The 17,005-nt window shown below is 47.3% G+C and overlaps 1 protein-coding gene and 1 long non-coding RNA gene across 5 annotated transcripts; one reads left to right on the forward strand and one right to left on the reverse strand.

The window, feature by feature from the left end:
- Nucleotides 1-14: 14 nt before the first annotated feature.
- On the reverse strand, nt 15-13,471 carry tent4a (terminal nucleotidyltransferase 4A). 4 transcript variants are annotated; one of them, XM_037975889.1, is made up of 13 exons: nt 12,421-13,471; nt 8,766-8,889; nt 8,124-8,170; nt 7,916-8,036; nt 6,620-6,727; nt 4,737-4,865; nt 4,380-4,593; nt 3,221-3,353; nt 3,017-3,120; nt 2,711-2,898; nt 2,475-2,633; nt 2,214-2,381; nt 15-984 (listed from the first exon to the last, which is right to left on the reverse strand). In XM_037975889.1, exons 1-13 carry the CDS (start codon nt 13,203-13,205, stop codon nt 838-840), a joined length of 2,427 nt encoding a protein of 808 aa, XP_037831817.1. In that variant the 5' UTR covers nt 13,206-13,471; the 3' UTR covers nt 15-837. The 4 variants fall into 4 exon arrangements, with proteins under 4 accessions (XP_037831817.1, XP_037831816.1, XP_017276472.1 ...); XM_037975888.1 differs by having other exon boundaries at nt 2,711-2,901; nt 12,421-13,470; XM_017420983.3 differs by having other exon boundaries at nt 3,227-3,353; nt 12,421-13,469.
- Nucleotides 3,974-5,201, forward strand: LOC119617064. Its single transcript, XR_005233232.1, has 2 exons — nt 3,974-4,075; nt 5,063-5,201. It is a non-coding gene; the product is annotated as an uncharacterized LOC119617064 (long non-coding RNA).
- Nucleotides 13,472-17,005: the final 3,534 nt, after the last annotated feature.

Here is a 17,005-nt window from a genome sequence, read left to right on the forward strand (position 1 = left end):
ATCCCCACCCCCTCCCTCCCTCTGTCAGTCTAGCGCTGCTCGGGAAGCTGTTCTTTCTACGTTACTTTCAGTGGTGGGGAAAAGAAAAAAAAAAAACAATCAGCCAGAGGGAAACTTTCAGGCGCCTTCCAGTGCCTAAAAACATGGCAGTAACACACACACACACACAATCTGCAGGCGGGAATTCAAAAGCCTACCTGACATTTTTTTTTTACCCATCCTGTTCGCCTTCCTCCTCCGTGTCTTACAATCCATCCTGTTTCCCCAACGCTCGGGAAGAAACAAGGAGGAGTGTTGCCCTAAAATGGTCCAGCTTTCTTCAATAAATGAAACGAATAAGAGCCGTAAAGAGGAGGTGGAGGTGGGGGGGGGGGTTGAATCAGGGTCCATTTCAACCTAATGACGCATCACGACACAGACATGCTGCCCAAGGAAACGTCTTGTAAACGGAAAAAAAAATCTAAAACTTTACAAAGACATAAAAACAACAGTATAAAAAAATGCCTTTATGTAAACACACACAATGAAAAAAAATTAAAAAAATTAAATAAGCACTTTAATTTCAATAAGAAAAATAACATTATTGCACAAAATGGAAAAAAAAGGGGCTTGTTCTTAAGTGTGCTGTAAAAAAAAAAAACAACCTAAAAGTAGAAGATGTGTAACACCAAACCACGAGCAGCTTGGCTGCAGGGGTCAGGACGAGGTCAGTTGAAGGGTCTGAGGAAAACAAATACTGACGGGAACGTAACACCGGGGAGGAGACCAAAAAGGAACGGGACAGCAGGAGGAAGGGGGGGCAGACGGCCCGGCCTCCCTGCGGGACGCGAGCGGTTTCTATCTGCTGAGGCTGACGGGGAGGCCGTCCCTCTTCCTGCGCCGCCAGGACTTGCCGTGATACTGGGTGTGTCCGCGGTTCGCCACGGCGGCGCTGTTCACCAGCGGCTGGCTGAAGAAGCCCTTCATGTTGAACTTTGTCCCGTTCTGGAAGGAGGAGGAGGAGGGGGGAGAGAAAAGAAAAGCTGAATCCTAATTCTCCTGAGTTACAACAACCCTCTGTCCACAGTAACCCAGATATTTCACAGAATTAAACTTTGCTGCTGCGTTACAACACAGCAAAGAACATTTTCTGTGAGAAAAACTGTTTTTTTTACACTTTTTCCTTAAAACTCTGACCCATATTGGCCACAAGTTAAGAGTTTCCTGCATCTAATTCACAAAGCTCTCATAAAAGGGAGACGTGAGCTTCAACCTGTGCTGTCGGACATACAGCATCTTTCTGGGCTGATGGAAAGGTTTTTCTTGTTTTTGCACATTTACAGGAAAACCCACACAGTCACATAAATAACAGTGGTCCCTTCTTACGAGCTGTTTGTGACAAATATTTATCTCCTGACATGTTATTTGTGTCTCAGGACTTAGTAATGTGTCAGGCGTTGTGGCACCTACAAACAAACGGTCCTAAAAGTGCCTAAAATCCTGTTGTTGTGATTTAGATTTAGAATAAAAACCTTCTGATTATAAAACCTTTCTACAAATGCTACGTCACATTCACGTTAACAGCTGGAATTTAACTGCTCTTTTGCTGGTTTTAGGCTTTAAGTAATGTTGAACTAGTTTTAGCTTTTTGCTACGATTTACTTCTTTAAGCTTTTCACTGTTCCGCTCGTTATGACTAGTGTTTCGCTTATTTAGCTAATGTTCTGCTCGTTTAAGCTAGTGTTCTGACTACATTTTTGCAGAGAACACTTTTTTTCTAGTTGATTTACAAACGCCAAAAGAGTGAAAATTGCAAACACAAATTGCCGTCTGCTTTGACAAATAATTAGCTCTATTTCAGGCTGAGATGGAGCAGGTAGCAGATGCAAAAAAAATGGAACAAACACAAGGCGCTGCTCATCTTTAGTGAATCCAGGCCTTTGTTTTCAGAGTATCTGTGACATCAGTGGCTTTATTATCAGATACGAAGCTACACCGCTAACTAAAAGATTATAATTATTTTAGAATCAGCAGCATGTAGTTTTGCCTTTGTAAATCGTAAAGTAACAAGCTTGACTGTTGATGAAAACATTCATTCAAAAATGAAAAGAAGAAAATATGAAAAGAGCAAAACAGACTAAAACAAAGATGTCAGCTCAAAGGGTGAGAACAGCTTCAGGGAGAGAGACAGCAGTGTTAAATGTGTGTGTGTGTTTGCAGCGTCCGGCGCCTACCTTGTGTGTGTGGCCGGAGTGGGGGCTGGGCGGAGGCTGGGGGCTGGAAGGGGCGGGAGCGTGGGCCGGGGGGGGCAAGTGGAAGAAAGGAGGGAGCCCGGTGTCCATACACACCTGTCTGCCAGGCATGGAGTGCAGCGCGAGAGCCCCGGCCAGCGAGACGTGAGCCTGCGCGGAGGAGAGAGGGCGGAGCGTTTGGGTTTCGCCGCCGGACCAGAAACAGACTCCCGCGAACGACAGTTTTCGGCTCGACTCTCCTACCTGTGAACCTGGCGGAAGGAGCAGATGGTGCCCTCCCACGCCGGGCTTTCCGGTTGCCATGTTGAGGCCCGGCGCTAAGGCCAAAGCAAGGGGGGGGAAGGACACATATGCTGGTAAGGCTGGCGGAGGGAGGGGGCATGGCACTGCTGAATCGGAGTCCTGAAAGAGCAAACGGGAAGATTACCAAACCACACGTGAACGCGGAGCGTGTTATTATCTCGCCGCGCCGCGCTCACGTTGTCCGATCCGGACAGCGACGACACCGATGAGTCCGAGGAGTGCTGCTGGGGGCTGGAGATGGACATGGGCGAGTCGGCGCTGTGAGGCGACACCGAGTCCCTTTGCTGCTCTTCTGAACCGCCGACCCCCCCACCGCCGGGCTCACACGGCTCCTGATGGGAAACTGGCTCTTTGGGCGACGTCACTGCTTCAAAAAAAAAAAAAAAAAATCAGAGGCGTGCTCTTCAGTAATCTGGACTCGTTCGGTTTTAGTCGTAATACAACACAATCCCGTTCCAAGCGCCTGAAACTCTGATTTGTACCTCTGTCGTCCGCTCGCGGTGAATCCTTGCCCCCCCACTTCTTGATGATCCACTCCCTGTACTTGATAACTTCCTGGGTCAACCTGATGATCCTCCCCAACGTGCTGCGGGCGCAACAGAGAAGCATTTTTATTTATATTTATTTATTTTCAACCAACACCGCTTTAGTCCATGAAACACAAACCAGTTCTGAGCGGACTCAACTCTGACCTTTCGCAGTCTTTATTGGGATACGACCGAGCAAGAGGGGACACAGCATGACTCAGCACAATGTAGGCGTAGTCAAACGCCTGCTTGACTTGCATGGCACCGTAAGAACCCCTCCCCACATCGTTACCTACATGAGAAAAACGAAAACTGAGTAAATACAGTGAAAATAAAACATCGTCCTCCATGAGAAGTCACAAAGTTGGCTCTCAGTCACGTAGCTGCGTGATGAAAATTGCGTCATTTTGTTCTCGTAGCAGCTTCGCGACACAAGGCCCTGACTGAACCGTTTCTCACAGAGGTTTGCTCCGAGTGTCGTGTGATTGGTCAGGAGTCGTTTATGCTTAAAAGCCGGTGAGCTTTAATGGAGCCATTTTGCTTCTGCTGAGAAGCAGCTGGAGGCTGTTAGAAAATACAGCCGTCTTTATGACAAAACAAGGACAGGAGAGCTGAGAAGATGGCGGGAAGAAACCCGTTTTAATGCTGCAGGAGGAGGGAGGAGCTTCGTGGGTTTTCTGAAAGGTGTGTAAGAAAACGAACGTCTCGCAAACTGACTTCTCGACTTCTTTTGGAGTAAAACTGAGACTTAAGCTTTTACGGCAGGTGTAGGCAACCCTGGTCCTGGAGGGCCACCATCCTGCAGGTTTTACTTGTTTCTCCTCTCCAAAACACCTGGTTTGAATCAATGGGTGATTAACAGGCTTCTGCAGAACATGAAGAGGTGATTGAACCTCTGAATCAGGTGTGTTGGAGCAGAGAAACAAGTGGCTCTCCAGGACTAAACTAACCACGTCCATCAAACCTTCTCATCCTTCAGGAAGCTGAAGAACGACTCAGCTGTTGGAGTTTTGGGTCAGTTTACACAATTAATTACAACCATTTCCCCCCACACACTGTCCGTGTTTGATATTTCCTGTCTTGTTGGTGTTCTTTCGATGTGTCACACCTCTGAGTGATCACAGAAAATAGCCATTTCTTCTATATTTAATTATTAATTTGTGTTCTTGCTTTAAACGGATGAGGAGGTGTGTTGGAGCAGAAAAAACTTAAACTCTCCAGGACGGTTTATGACTTCCTTCGGATTCACGTTAGCTTCAAAACATTACCCCGTTAAAGCCAGCCGTCGTTTCTGCGTGGTGGATCGGGACAGACTTACCCGGAACCAGGGGGTCCTCTATGCAGAGCATGGACGGCCTGTTCCCGTTGGTCATGACCTTCATCATCTCCTCTTTGGCTACGTATGCGCCTCCGTTCGCGAGGCGAATCGCTGTTTTCAAGTAGTTGAACTGGCGGCCGTACAGCTCAAAGAACTCGATCAGTAACATGCCCAGGTTCTGGTTGGGGATTCGGGCGTCGATACGAGGATGGAGCTGAGAGCAGAAAAAGAAAAGACGACTAAGCTGTAGATCAGTGCACAACACCACAAATGTTTCCAAACGATACTCAGCTGAAGTGTTGTCACGTGTGTCAGTGCTGCTTTATACGAACTACTGCGTGCTGGAATGTGCTGTACCTGGAGGAAACTAATGACCATCAGGATGAGGCTGTAGGAGCTAATGCCCCCAGTGAAGACTTCATTCAGATCTCTCTGCAGCAGAAACTGCTTCAGGACAAAGATCAGGTAAGGCAGAACCGGGTACTCCTGAAACGGGACAGCAGGTTAGGTGGAGTCAGATCCTTCGGTTGTACAAGTCAGAGAAAAACTGCACATTGTTACCAGTATAAACAAAAAAAGATGAAATGTGTTTGTCTGTCTGTTAGCAAAAACGCTCAATTTGTTTGGAAGGGCGGATTGTTTTCTACCAAAGCTACACTCCTCTTGTCTTCTCTGTGCTGCAGAAACCTGGACTCTGAACGCTGCTACCGACACCTGCTTCAGCTCCAGAGAGCCCACAGCGTCACCGGAGATCACGACGACTCCATGAGGACGAAACTAAAGTACCGTATTTTCCGGACTATAAGGCGCACTTAAAAGCCTTCAATTTTCTCAAAAAACTACGGTGTGCCTTATAATCCGGAGTGCCTTATATATGTAAGAAGTCGTGATGTTTCAGTACGACTTTAGTAAACTACAAAGCTGCGCTGCTCGCAGCATTAGGCCCCCACATACTCAGGCGTACTGTCCGCATCGCCGGACGAGGAGGAAGCGATCGCTTGCCTCTTAGCTTTAAAAAAAACAAAAGAAAAGAAGATGCCTTTAGTCCCGTTTCTTCAACACCAGGGCAGCCACCGCACACCTGTCAGCGCTCTCAGAGAGCGGCGGTCACGCTGTGCGCTGGCGCCGATTCTCACCTTAGAGAGGTCTGTGTCGCGCACAGAACAGTTCAACGTGAACACCGTTTCTTGCCGGGCAGTTTATTGTGCGACGCCGAGCACGCGTATGCGGTCATAAAAGTTGATCTTTGCGTGGAAGGTGTCCGGCGGACGAAGTACGCCCGAGTATGTGGGGGTCCTTTACGTCGGTGCAGTATTCTCCGAAAAGACGGGGCTGTTTTGTTTCGCTTAAAGCGCCTTATAGGTGACAAAAGTTTGAAAATGGATCATTCATTGACAGTGCTCCTGATAATCCAGTGCGCCCTATAGCGCGGAAAATACGGTAGTTTGCCCACTTAGGCTACGTTCACACTGCAAGTCTTCATGCTCAAATCTGATTGTTTTTGCTGCGGCCTTTCACAAAACGTTTTGAAAGTGACTCCAGGGTGAACAGCCTCCAGGTCCTGAAATGGCCTGAAGAGGGCATGACGTCACACTGAGTTCACAGCAGTAAATGTGGCCGCTGTGAGTGTTAGCAGGTGCTGTCCAAACAGGGCCAACTGGAAAAAGATAGACGAAGATGCAAACGTTAATGGTGAAATTTCTTTTGGAGCTGTGGCTGCTGCCTCTGAGCAGAGGCGTGTGAATGTCCCCCTTTTCCAGGGGGACGTTTACGCTCTGACACGTGCTCCCAGCGAATCGGAGTACGACGCGTGAACCGGAAAACCACCACAAAGGGAAAATAATCGGACATCTTGCTGGAACATAAGCGCTCAGAAATTCCTTTCCTGTAACGGCTAAAAATCCCGCAGGAATCCTTTCGGAGCCCCGAGGTGAAACGTCCCGCGGCTGAACGGCGAGACTCGGGTCGAGTTAAACCCTGGCGGTGCGTGGCGTTTGGGCTCTGCTGGACCAGACGGAGGGAAGTAACGCTTCAGACTGCTGGCTTGTCCGACTGAAAACGTGGGAATTTTTCTCACAGCGCTACGCCGACGTCTTTAAAAATCAAACAAGGCTGCTGTGCTAATCCTCCATCTGGACGTCCCGGCTGATCTCATCTCGCTCAGTCCGCGCCCCGTCTATCGAGCCGTTCCGCTGACGGAAATGACGCGAACAGATTCGGGGGCAAGAGGCCCCTCTGACCTTTAAGTAGTCTTTGATGAAGCTCGCCGCCTTCACCCCAGAGTTCATGTTGAAGCAGATGTCCACTTTCACCTCGGTCTCTTGGTCCGTCAGTTTGATGATTGGCACCTGAACGAAAAGGAGGGGGGATTATATCGCCACGGCAACACAGAGCAAAGGGAGAATACAACTTATGTCAGGAATGAATCATATATTTTAGTTTCTCAGCAGTAATCTTAAAAACAGGCTGCTGTCCCCTGTAGGGTGTCCTCGGCCGCCTCCTGTGTTCTTCCTAATGATTTTACACAGCCTTACTGATGGCTTTATTGAGCCTGTGGGCGTCTCTAGGCACTGATGCTGCTCCTCCGGCAGACCACAGCGCAGCGGAGGGCAAGTTTTTGTTTACTACAAACTGATCAAGATCTTCAGTATCTCACCTCAAACGCTGAAAGGATCTGAGCTTCTTCAGAAAACACAGTATGAGGGGGAAAAAAGACAACCTACCATGTTTTAATTTTCGGGTTTCACGTATCAGGACATTAGTAGGTTAAAGTTAAACTTGTATAGAAGGGTGGCCAACAGAAAGCCTCTTCTCTCTAAAAGGAAAATGGCAGCATGACTTAAGGCAGGGGTGGGCAACCCTGGTCCTCGAGGGCCACTATCCTGCATGTTTTACTTGTTTCCCTGCTCCAACACACCTGATTCAGTGGTTAAATCACCTCTTCACCTGGCTTAACCTCTGACTGCCACCCACTGATTCAGATCAGGTGTGTTGGAGCAGAGAAACAAGTAAAACATGCAGGATAGTGGCCCTCGAGGACCAGGGTTGCCTGTCCCTGACTCAGGGTGAAGATGTTGACCCATGATGCACACAGCGCTGTATCAGCACAAATGGCTCATGCAAACTGTCAAGCACGGCGGTGGCTGCAACACCATTCCACAAAGCTGCCCACGTCTTCCCTGTCCTCGTCTCTGGTCCGACTCATATCTTTCAGGCGGATCAGAGATCGCGTTGTTTGGTCCACATCAGAGTTGGACTGCGCATTCACACCTCAAACGAACCGGAGTTGGATTAAAGAGGACTAAACATGGCTGCTGTGAATACAAACGGCTCCAAGAAGCCACCTTTAACTGGTAAGATTTCAAACTTTTTACGTCTCTTCATAAAGGTCTGGGATCGCAAACTGGTTTGGCCTTTTTTTTTTTTTTTAAAAAGAACACGAATGCCAGAAACGAACAGCGGCGCAGTTTTCCCAAACAGCTAGAAGAGGAGAGAAAAAAAACAAAAAACAAAACAAGACGAAGGCCTCCACTCACTGTAGCTTTGTCCAACACTTTAATGGAGTCGGGTTCCGCCACGTTGTGCTCGCGGAGCGCCTGCTCCAGCTCCTGCAGCGGGGGTCGCTCCCAGGATCCGAACACGACCAGGTCGATGTCGCTGTGCGGGAGAAAGTGCAACGGGCGTTCACTTACAGGAATAGGTGGAATTTTCTTGTTTTTAGAAACGTACAAACTTAAATCTCACCTGGTTGGAAGGTACAGTCCTGTGCTGAAGCTGCCAAATATCTGAACCTAGTAAAAAAAAAAAAAGAAAAAAATTGGATATGTTTAAAACATTTAGACATTTGTAGGGCTGTTTAAATGTTAAAGATAACCACGGTGTACGTGATATTTCACTTTCTCGAGTGTTAGATTGTCCCCGATCCCTTTAGAAGTGATGATAAGGATATAAAACTATCAGGAACTAAGCTTCCCGGGGTTCCTCTTAAGGAATACTCTACACCGTCAGGATTAGTATGCTGCCAGATTGAGTACACAACAGCTTAGGAACAAAAAGGCTGCGCTTTGGAGGCTTCGAGTGAAAGCTCTCCAGAGGATCGGAATTGAGTCCTTTCCTTTTTCCTCCTGTTAAAAAACGCAGAGGCAGCGGCGCAAGGACAGGCCAGGAATAACAGCCTGAAAGGGAAAGGAGGCTGGAACAAATGACGGCCTCCATCCATCTACCTGACAATGTGGCTTTCAGCGGAAGCGGGGGGGGCTGGCGGCCGATAAATCCCCGCCGCTCGGGCCTTTACGTGATTAAGTAAAGAGCGGGGAGCTCTATCGAAGCAGCGCCGCTGGGTGAGTCGCGCCGGTTCGAAATGCGAGGCCTCGCCGCGCGTCTTACGTCCGCTTTGGGCCACAGCTCGGTGATGATTCGCTTGATTCGCGTCACCACCTCCTTCCTCATCGCTGCCTCTTCGGGCCGGGGGGACATGAAGTTGTAGAAGTCCACCACCTCTTCATGGAGCCTGAAAAAAAAAATTAAATCAAAGTTATTCGCAGCACACGGACTGGACTGAGGGAACAAAAAGGTTATCGTTCAATTTATGCTCTCCAGTCTGAAACAACCTTGTCCCCGAGTATTATATTATTATTGATCTGATTATATCTGTGACAGTGTGCAGTCATGGAAGAAGAAGGGAAAAAAAAAAAACAAAAGTCCACCCTCTTTCAGGTCTACCAGGACGTAATAAACACAATCTGGTCCTTATCAGATTCTAAAATATTCAGAAACACGCACTGTGTTATTATTAAACAATAACAGTGCCAAAATGGAAAAGCCGTGTGGAAAAACTACGTTTACTTTTGCTTCTGTAGCATTTAAGGAGGTTCAGTCTCAGCCGGGAGCTGCTGATCAAATGTATTGATTAACTACAAAAGCAGGAGTTTTGTTTATTTGCTGCTCTGGAGCAGACAGGTGTGCGTTAACACAATGCCAAGGCGGAAAGAGAACAGCAATGGCCTTAGAGGAGCAACTGCTGAAGGGGTTAAAGGTCATTTCCAAATATGTTCGAGTCTATTATTCTACAGAGAGTGGAAAACATTAAAGACAGCTGCTTATTCCTCCAAAGTTCAGATTGTGTCAAATTTAGAGAAACCTAAAAGCCTCTGGGTCAGATGAGACCAAAGTAGACATGTTTACCCACAATGCAACAGCTCCAAACTCAACATATCTACACAAATGCCTCATGCCAGCTGTCAGTACGGAGGTGGAGGGCTGATGGTTTGGGCTTTTGAGTCGACCCTGAATGCATCTGTAGACCAAAGGATCTGACAGCTGAAAACTGGACCTAAATGAATCAAAGTCCAGAGCTCAGCCTGACTGAACGCTGCAGTGGGACCTTAAAGGGACAGTCCGGTCAACTCTGAAGGGATGTCCTGTTTTATAGTTATCAACAGCAGCCGAGGCATCAATTATAGAGCCTGGAGTTTGGAGAAAGAGCAAGAAGTCTTCATTCAGGCTAAACTAGTAGTTAGCCAAACAGGAGTCTGATTTTTATACATTTTTTGGGGCTTAAAACAAGCAGCTATTCCTCAACGGCATTACACCAGTGTGAAAGAATTAGCTAAAATTAAACTTTTATATTTTTCTCAAGGTTTGACTGATACATTCGGCTGCCTCAGCACCATCGGGACACACGTCACACACACACGGCCTCTTTATGCTCTGCACGTTTGCTTTGCAACACGCTCGGTAACACGTTTGGTTCCAAAAACGGCGATGAACTGAACAAACGGCGCCAAAAGTGCAGAGGTTTAATATTAGCTGATGTGGCGGTCTGACACACTGGTGCGTTATTAAGAAAAGGTTGTTTTTATGAGCTTGAAAAATGTTAAAGTCGTAGAGAAAACGTCAAGTTATCGTCGCTGAAGGAGGCTCTACAAGCTACACACACACACACATCTCATCCATTTTGCCTTTGTTTAATAAATAAATGACACAGAGGAATTTAAACTCTCGAGGTAAAGACCAGATCATTTTATTACGTCCTGATGTGTAAATTGATGGACAAGCTAATATTCTCGAGTGTATTTTTGCCTGATAGAGAAAAAAATAAACATCAATTTTAAACTTGTGCAAATAAGCCAAATGTTTGATACGCTTAAAAGAAAAAAAACATGCTTTGCTTAAACTCCTGACACGAGTCAGATAGCGACCGCACCTTTATTCTACAATAGAAACGGGTGAGTGTCCTGAGCAGGTTTTGCCATATTTCTTCCAGGTGTGATAGTGATTTGATGCACTCTTATTTTACTTGACTTCTAAATATCATTCACTCTACAGGAAAGCCGTCTGATTACATAAAGTCCAGCAGGGATGGTGGATGAACAGGATCTGGTCCCACCTGGCAGAGTGAAACAGGTGAGAACAACTCCATCATCCCCTTTGTCTCTTCTCTTATTGCTGTGCGAGAAGGCTTCGCGTTTTAATCAGAGATGATAGTCCTTTTTCGGGTTTTTATAACAACAGATGTTACCAGTAAAGAAAAACGAAACTCTGCCAACGATCCTCCCTGTGGCGACAATACATCTGTGAGCAGGAAGACGATCCAAAATGGACAAAATGTGAAATAAACTGTCGCTGGTAACGGTTTTGAACATCGGGACACCATTGTATCCCACACAAGGCACTGCTCTTCCACCAGACACTTCTATGTTGTACGCACATCTCTCTAAAGGGTGCAACCCGCCACTCCAGATGTCACAAGCAATTTGCTAAATGCGAAACTAAAAAACAAAACATCCAGTGCTTCATAACGGGTCGTCAATTATTCGATTATGGAGCTGCTGTTGAGCTGAAAGGTCCTTCATTTTGGTTTGTTGGGTGTTGTTTCGTTCCAGGTAAAGCTTCTGTCAATAAAATAAAAGCAAAGCTGAAACAGGACTAACAACACAAGTGTTTCGGCGCAGATCGGTTTGCTCTTTCCTCGTATTTACACACACTAAACAGCCAGAATAACCTATGAATAAATAAAGCAACATGTGTTTACAGTTACCGATATTAGAAAGACTTGATATTAGGACCCTATTGTGTAATGTTAGGTTATAACGAATACATTTTTCAGAAAAATTATCATGAATAAGAGCCAAATGGATGCTGAACACTAGGTTTTTCCCCCCATACCCATTACTAAAGGTTTTATTGAGTTCATATTTTAATTGTTTTTTATTTCAAACTAATCTGACTGATGAAATTAAAAACAAAACCCCTTAAAGCCTAAAGGGAAACCTTGTTAGTTAGATAACTTCTGGCTCCTCGACATTTAACAGAGCATCCGGTGTTGTATCGAAAAAAGGCCCCCAGGCAGATTGGGCACATTTTGAAGCCAGTTGGTACTTTGTCCACAAACAAACTGATTCACAGAGAAAAGAGGAACGAAATCGTCCTTTTTTAGAACAAATATATGTTATCGTTTTATTTTGAAATATACCCTATGTAAACGGAGTGCTTCTTTTTTTTTAAATGGATGCCGTGCTTTTATTCGGCACAACACCGGATGTTCTGCTTTTAAACGTTATCGGATTTCCCTCCCTCCAACTCCGGAAGAAAAAAAAACTCGTACCAAGCATCCAGTGCACGGATATATGCTGCTAAACAGCTTGTAGACATCGGTGTTTTTATTTTAAAAAACGAGCCAGTATGTCGCTTTGAAACCACGAAGAAAAGCGCCTTCCGCTTCGGGCGGGGGGGAACCTTATTCGGCACAACACCGGGCCGTGAAATCACTGCCTAACCGAAACAATCGGCCGACGGCACACAAGAGGGGAAAAAACCTCAGAAACGCGAATACAACGAACAGAAAAACCTCCAGAACACCCCGGAGTGCTTGTGCAGTCATAGATAAAAATAATATTCCCAGTTATAAATATATTCGGCTCGAAATAACAAACTCTCGGACATTTTAGCAACGGCAGCGAGGCGGACGCTGAGTTTTAAATCTCCCACCTCCTCCTCCCCCATCACCTCCGAATCAGAGACAAAGTGTTCTGGGACTCACCCGAGCACCCCGGGCTTGTATTTCCTCGTCTTCCAGGGCGTCCAAGTGTTCGCACAGTTGCCATTGGCGCAGTTCGAAAGCCAGTAGTTCGCCCCGTAGGTGCTCGCCTTGTTGTCGCTTTTCCTCCGGCCCGGGTGGTGACTGTGTGAGCTGCTAGCGTGCGCGGAGGGGGGGACCTGCTGGTGACGCTTCCCGCAGACCTGCGGTAAATTTAAAGCCGGGTGCTCCTCCGGGTGTCGGTGGTGGCAGAGGTTCGCGTTGCCCTCCGCGCCGCCGTCCCTCGAGCAGAAGAGCGCGCCGCCCGTCGCGCTCCCCCCCATAGTCCTCTCGAGCGAGCGGCCGGGAGGAGGAGGAGAGCCCTCCGTCTCCGACTCCTGGGAAGACGAGGAGGAGACCGAGCTCGTCTTCTTCTGGGGCAGGGCTCTACCCCCGCCCGGTGGCTCCGCGACGGAGCTGCGCGCGGTCCCGTTGGACGCCGCCGTCCCCTGCCTGGGAGCCGGAGCCGCCGGCCCCGCGCCGTGATGGCCGCTGCCGCCGCTCAGGCAGCCCGGGACGTTACCGCAAACGCTCGCCTTGCTCGACGCGACCGCGGTCGCCACATTCTTCAAAACGTCCAGCGCCGCGTAGCCCACGAAGTGGCTGTGGTTCTGGTTCTGGTTGTGGAGCTGCCGCTGCTGCCGAGCGGAGAGCGTCCCCGCTCCCTGAGAGGTCTCCCAGACGTGCATCCATAAGGCGTTCGCAGGTCCTTTCTGTTCGGGCTGGATCCAGGCTACCCTCGGATCCATTCAACTTCTCTCTCTGGCAGCCCCCCTCCCCCCCCCAAACAAGTACCTTTATCCTTAGCGAGCCCGTCGTGATTCCGCACTGTTCCCTGGACCCGTCGAGGCTCGCTTACGCTGTTCGGGGTTTACGAGAAGAAGCTAAATTAAAAGGAAAAACGACCGAATTCGGACCATTGATTTGCTGGCCCCTCTACACCGCTAGCTGCAAGAATGCTAGCCGATTCCTACGGGAATTCAATATGGCGTATATCCCTTCAAATCCGAGCGCATGCGCAGTATCGCTTTTCTTTTTTTCTTTTTTTTTGTAAGGATGACTGCGACCCCCATCCATCCACCCACTCGGTTTTTTTTTCACTCCACGGCCGGGGCGGACTGTTAAATCCCACAAAAAATATTAACACTTGGATTTTTATTTGACAAATTGATAATTAAACTGCGAGTTCAAGCATTAACTGTGACTACAGAAGAAGGGCGCTTTTTCCGAGGTAGAAACTGGAAAAAACGGGACATTAAACGCCGCATTTCAGCTCGGTTCAAAGGGGATCCCCCCCCGTCACACACCGTCATCTCTCAACTGTAGGCGTCCTATCAGCAGATAGATGATTTATTCACACATATAAAATCTATGTCACTCGGTCTCACTCGTGGAATGTGTCCTTCCATGCTTATCGCCCGCCGCCGAAAGGTTGACGGCGGAGGACGGTGTTTTTGCCCGCGTCTGCGTCTGTTGCCAAAATAACTCACGAACCACAGCGCGGATTTTAATGAAACTTTCGGGAATTACCAACTAAATGCACCTCTACAACTGATTACCTTTTGGAGTCGACACAATTCAAGATGGCCGCCACAGCCAACTGATCCGGGGAGGCACGAAAATGCCTGTAACTCAGCCAATTTTACAGATATTGAGCTAAAATTTGTTGTGGTAGTAGCTGAGCATTATACCCAACATATACTTTGAGCACTACACATATTTTTTGCTTAAACCATTGCCATTAACTAATAGGCAACTCTGTCTGTTAGCAAAATAGCTCATAAACTCTAGGCAGATTTTAGTGAAACTCTTATAAAGTAATTGTTGGCTGTACATCTAAGAGTCATGACATTTGGAGTAAACCTAAATCAAGATGGCCACCACAGCTAATCATCAGTCAACATAAAAATGGCTAAAAATTGGTGTGGTAGTCACTGAGAGTCATCCTAAGCACATTCCTAAAATAAGATGTCCTATATGTACGATATGTAACTAAACACTAATTATCCAACTCTTAACAGTACCCCAAAAAAAATAAAAAATTAAAAGTGACAATAAAAAGTTGCAGAAGAAGATCAAGTTTAAAAAAAACAATAAAAACACAAAACGGTACAACGTTCAGCAACCGGCTGAAAGTGAAATAAAGGCTTCAATGTCTTTTCCAAGATGGCCGGAGCGAGAACAGGCTGTGGGCAGGGTGGCGAGGATTAGGGATTGACCCCACCACGGTCACGGCATCTGCCATTTTGATGATTTGGTTGGTGTTAGAGCCTAAACAGTAGGGACTCAGGACACAGCCTTGAGGTGCCCCAGTGCTCGGTGTTCTAGTTTTCGGACTGCGGCTGTCCACCCCGACTGTCCGCCGCCTCTGTGACAGGAAGTTAACGAACCAGCTGCGCGTGCCTGAGCCCGTACTCCGGCAGCCAAAGCTCGTAAAGCGAGCCGCCGTGGGAACGATGGCGTCAAACGCCGAGCTAAAGTCGACAGAGGGAGGCCGGCGGCGTCTTCGGTGTACCGGTCGGCTTCCTCTGCAAACCGGAGAGGCTCTGAATCTGGAGGGAGGTGATCCTTGGCATGGAGAACAAGCCGCTCGGAACGTTTCGTCCTTTGCGAGATCTCACGATACCCCACGCCATTGTGCATTTACAAAGTTGGACTAAATCAGCTATAACTTCATGCTGGAGATATGCAATCCTCCGAGGAATGCTGGGCCTTGAATTACGATTCTTTGTGTGCAATTCAGTTTATATATAAGTATTGGCTCTAGAAATGCTCCTTACACTTCAATGAACTGCAAAAAACTGACTGTAAGATGGTTCTTTTTTTTTTAACCACCTCTGTCTAAAAGCGGCTCTGTGTTTTCCAGTTTATTATTGCAGTCATTTTCGAGCAGCCATATGCAGCAGGTGGCATCCGTCATTCCAGAGTCTGCGTGTAAAGCTGTAGACGGAGCGGGAGCGGCGGCGGCGGCAGCGGCCTGGATGAGGCAGGAACTGGGCTCAACGTGCATATTAAAAAAAGAGGGAGAGCTGAGGGAGTGGATCCCTCGCACAAACGCCCACCCCCCCTCCGTCGTACAGTACGCTCACGTGCAGCACGTGAGCGTGCCAAGGAACCCCCACCCCACCCCTCCCCCTCAAGCAAACAGCCTGTCAGCTGGGATAAAACCCAGCCGCTTACTCACACTGTACAAACCGAAGCCCTCGTTGGTGAACGTTGGACGGGAGCTCAACGGCACGCTCGCAGGCACAACGGGAACAGCAGATATCGTGAAGGAAGCAGCAGCTGTCTGAGGCTGCGTGTGGCTCGAATAGCAATGAGGCCGCAGCACGATCCACATATTCAAACTACATCGGACGGAAAAAAAACAAACCAAACCTATAGCTTCACTGGATTTGCGACACATAAATAGTGTCGCTTCAGGTACGAAGTTAGGCACACCGTCGGCAGGATGTTGTTAGAATGGGTTCGGTTTTGTCGTACATGTGTATAACTTTACCTTTGTGATGTTAGCACGCACCGCCACAGGCCATTACGCTGTACAACAAATCAGTCGCCTCCGTTTTGTGCACGTTTAAAGCCAGAGTTTTTTTTTATACCGTGTTTTGCACAGTCTGATTTTTATTTCACATCATTTTAATCTTTTTTTGTAGCCATCTGTCATTTTTCTTTCAAACTGTGTTGTATTTTTTGTCTGCTGCTGCCACAATTATATATAAAATGGCCATAAAATGCGCAGAAATGGCCATCATTGAGCTGAAATTCCGCGTGGTAGTAGCGCAGAGACACTACTCGAAGGTTTGACCAAAAAAAAACTGTCTATTCTCAACATAAAAATGATCGAAACCTAAAACTCTGGCATGAGAAGTAGGCGGTAGGCGACGTGCATCCCTACAAAGAGCTTTAATCTCTAACAGGACTTCTCCTCTTGTAAAGTATTTGCTGCGATGCTTAGCATTATAAGAACAAGAAAAGAAAAAAAAAGAAGAGAGAGAACCCGCTGCCGTGTGCCAGAAGATGAAGGGTACTGTAGCCGAGTGTCGGTCTCAGTAGATGCTGGCGGCTGTAATAAAGCGATGCAATTACAAGCAGCGTGGATAAAGAGGATAGACAGGGGTGATGGCCGAGGAGAGAAGAAGAGAGGCAGCAGGGGTTTGGAACATGAAGGATGTTCACTTCTCGTCATGCTCACATACAGCTCCTCTGTTTATTGATGACGCCGTATGGGGAAAAAACAAAACAAAAACAACTCCACAGATTCATTTTAACACTGGTGTCAGAAAATGACCTCCAACTGGAAAAGAGAGAAATGAGGAAACCGGCACACACCTAACCCCCGTCTATATGACAACAGATACTTTAAACAAACAAAAAAACTTTTATTTACTCAGTTTACAAAAAACCCTTTACTCGATTCTAGCAGCTGAAATACCCATGCTGCGCCACTAGGTGGCAAGGCTAGCACACGAACAACGTGTCGAAATCTTTGATCGTTAATAAACTCTAGACGGGAATCCAGAAGTTGAAGCCAGAGCGGGACAGGTGTTTC

This window comes from Kryptolebias marmoratus, linkage group LG5, assembly GCF_001649575.2.
Source record: "Kryptolebias marmoratus isolate JLee-2015 linkage group LG5, ASM164957v2, whole genome shotgun sequence".
NCBI classification, from domain to species: Eukaryota; Metazoa; Chordata; class Actinopteri; order Cyprinodontiformes; family Rivulidae; genus Kryptolebias; species Kryptolebias marmoratus.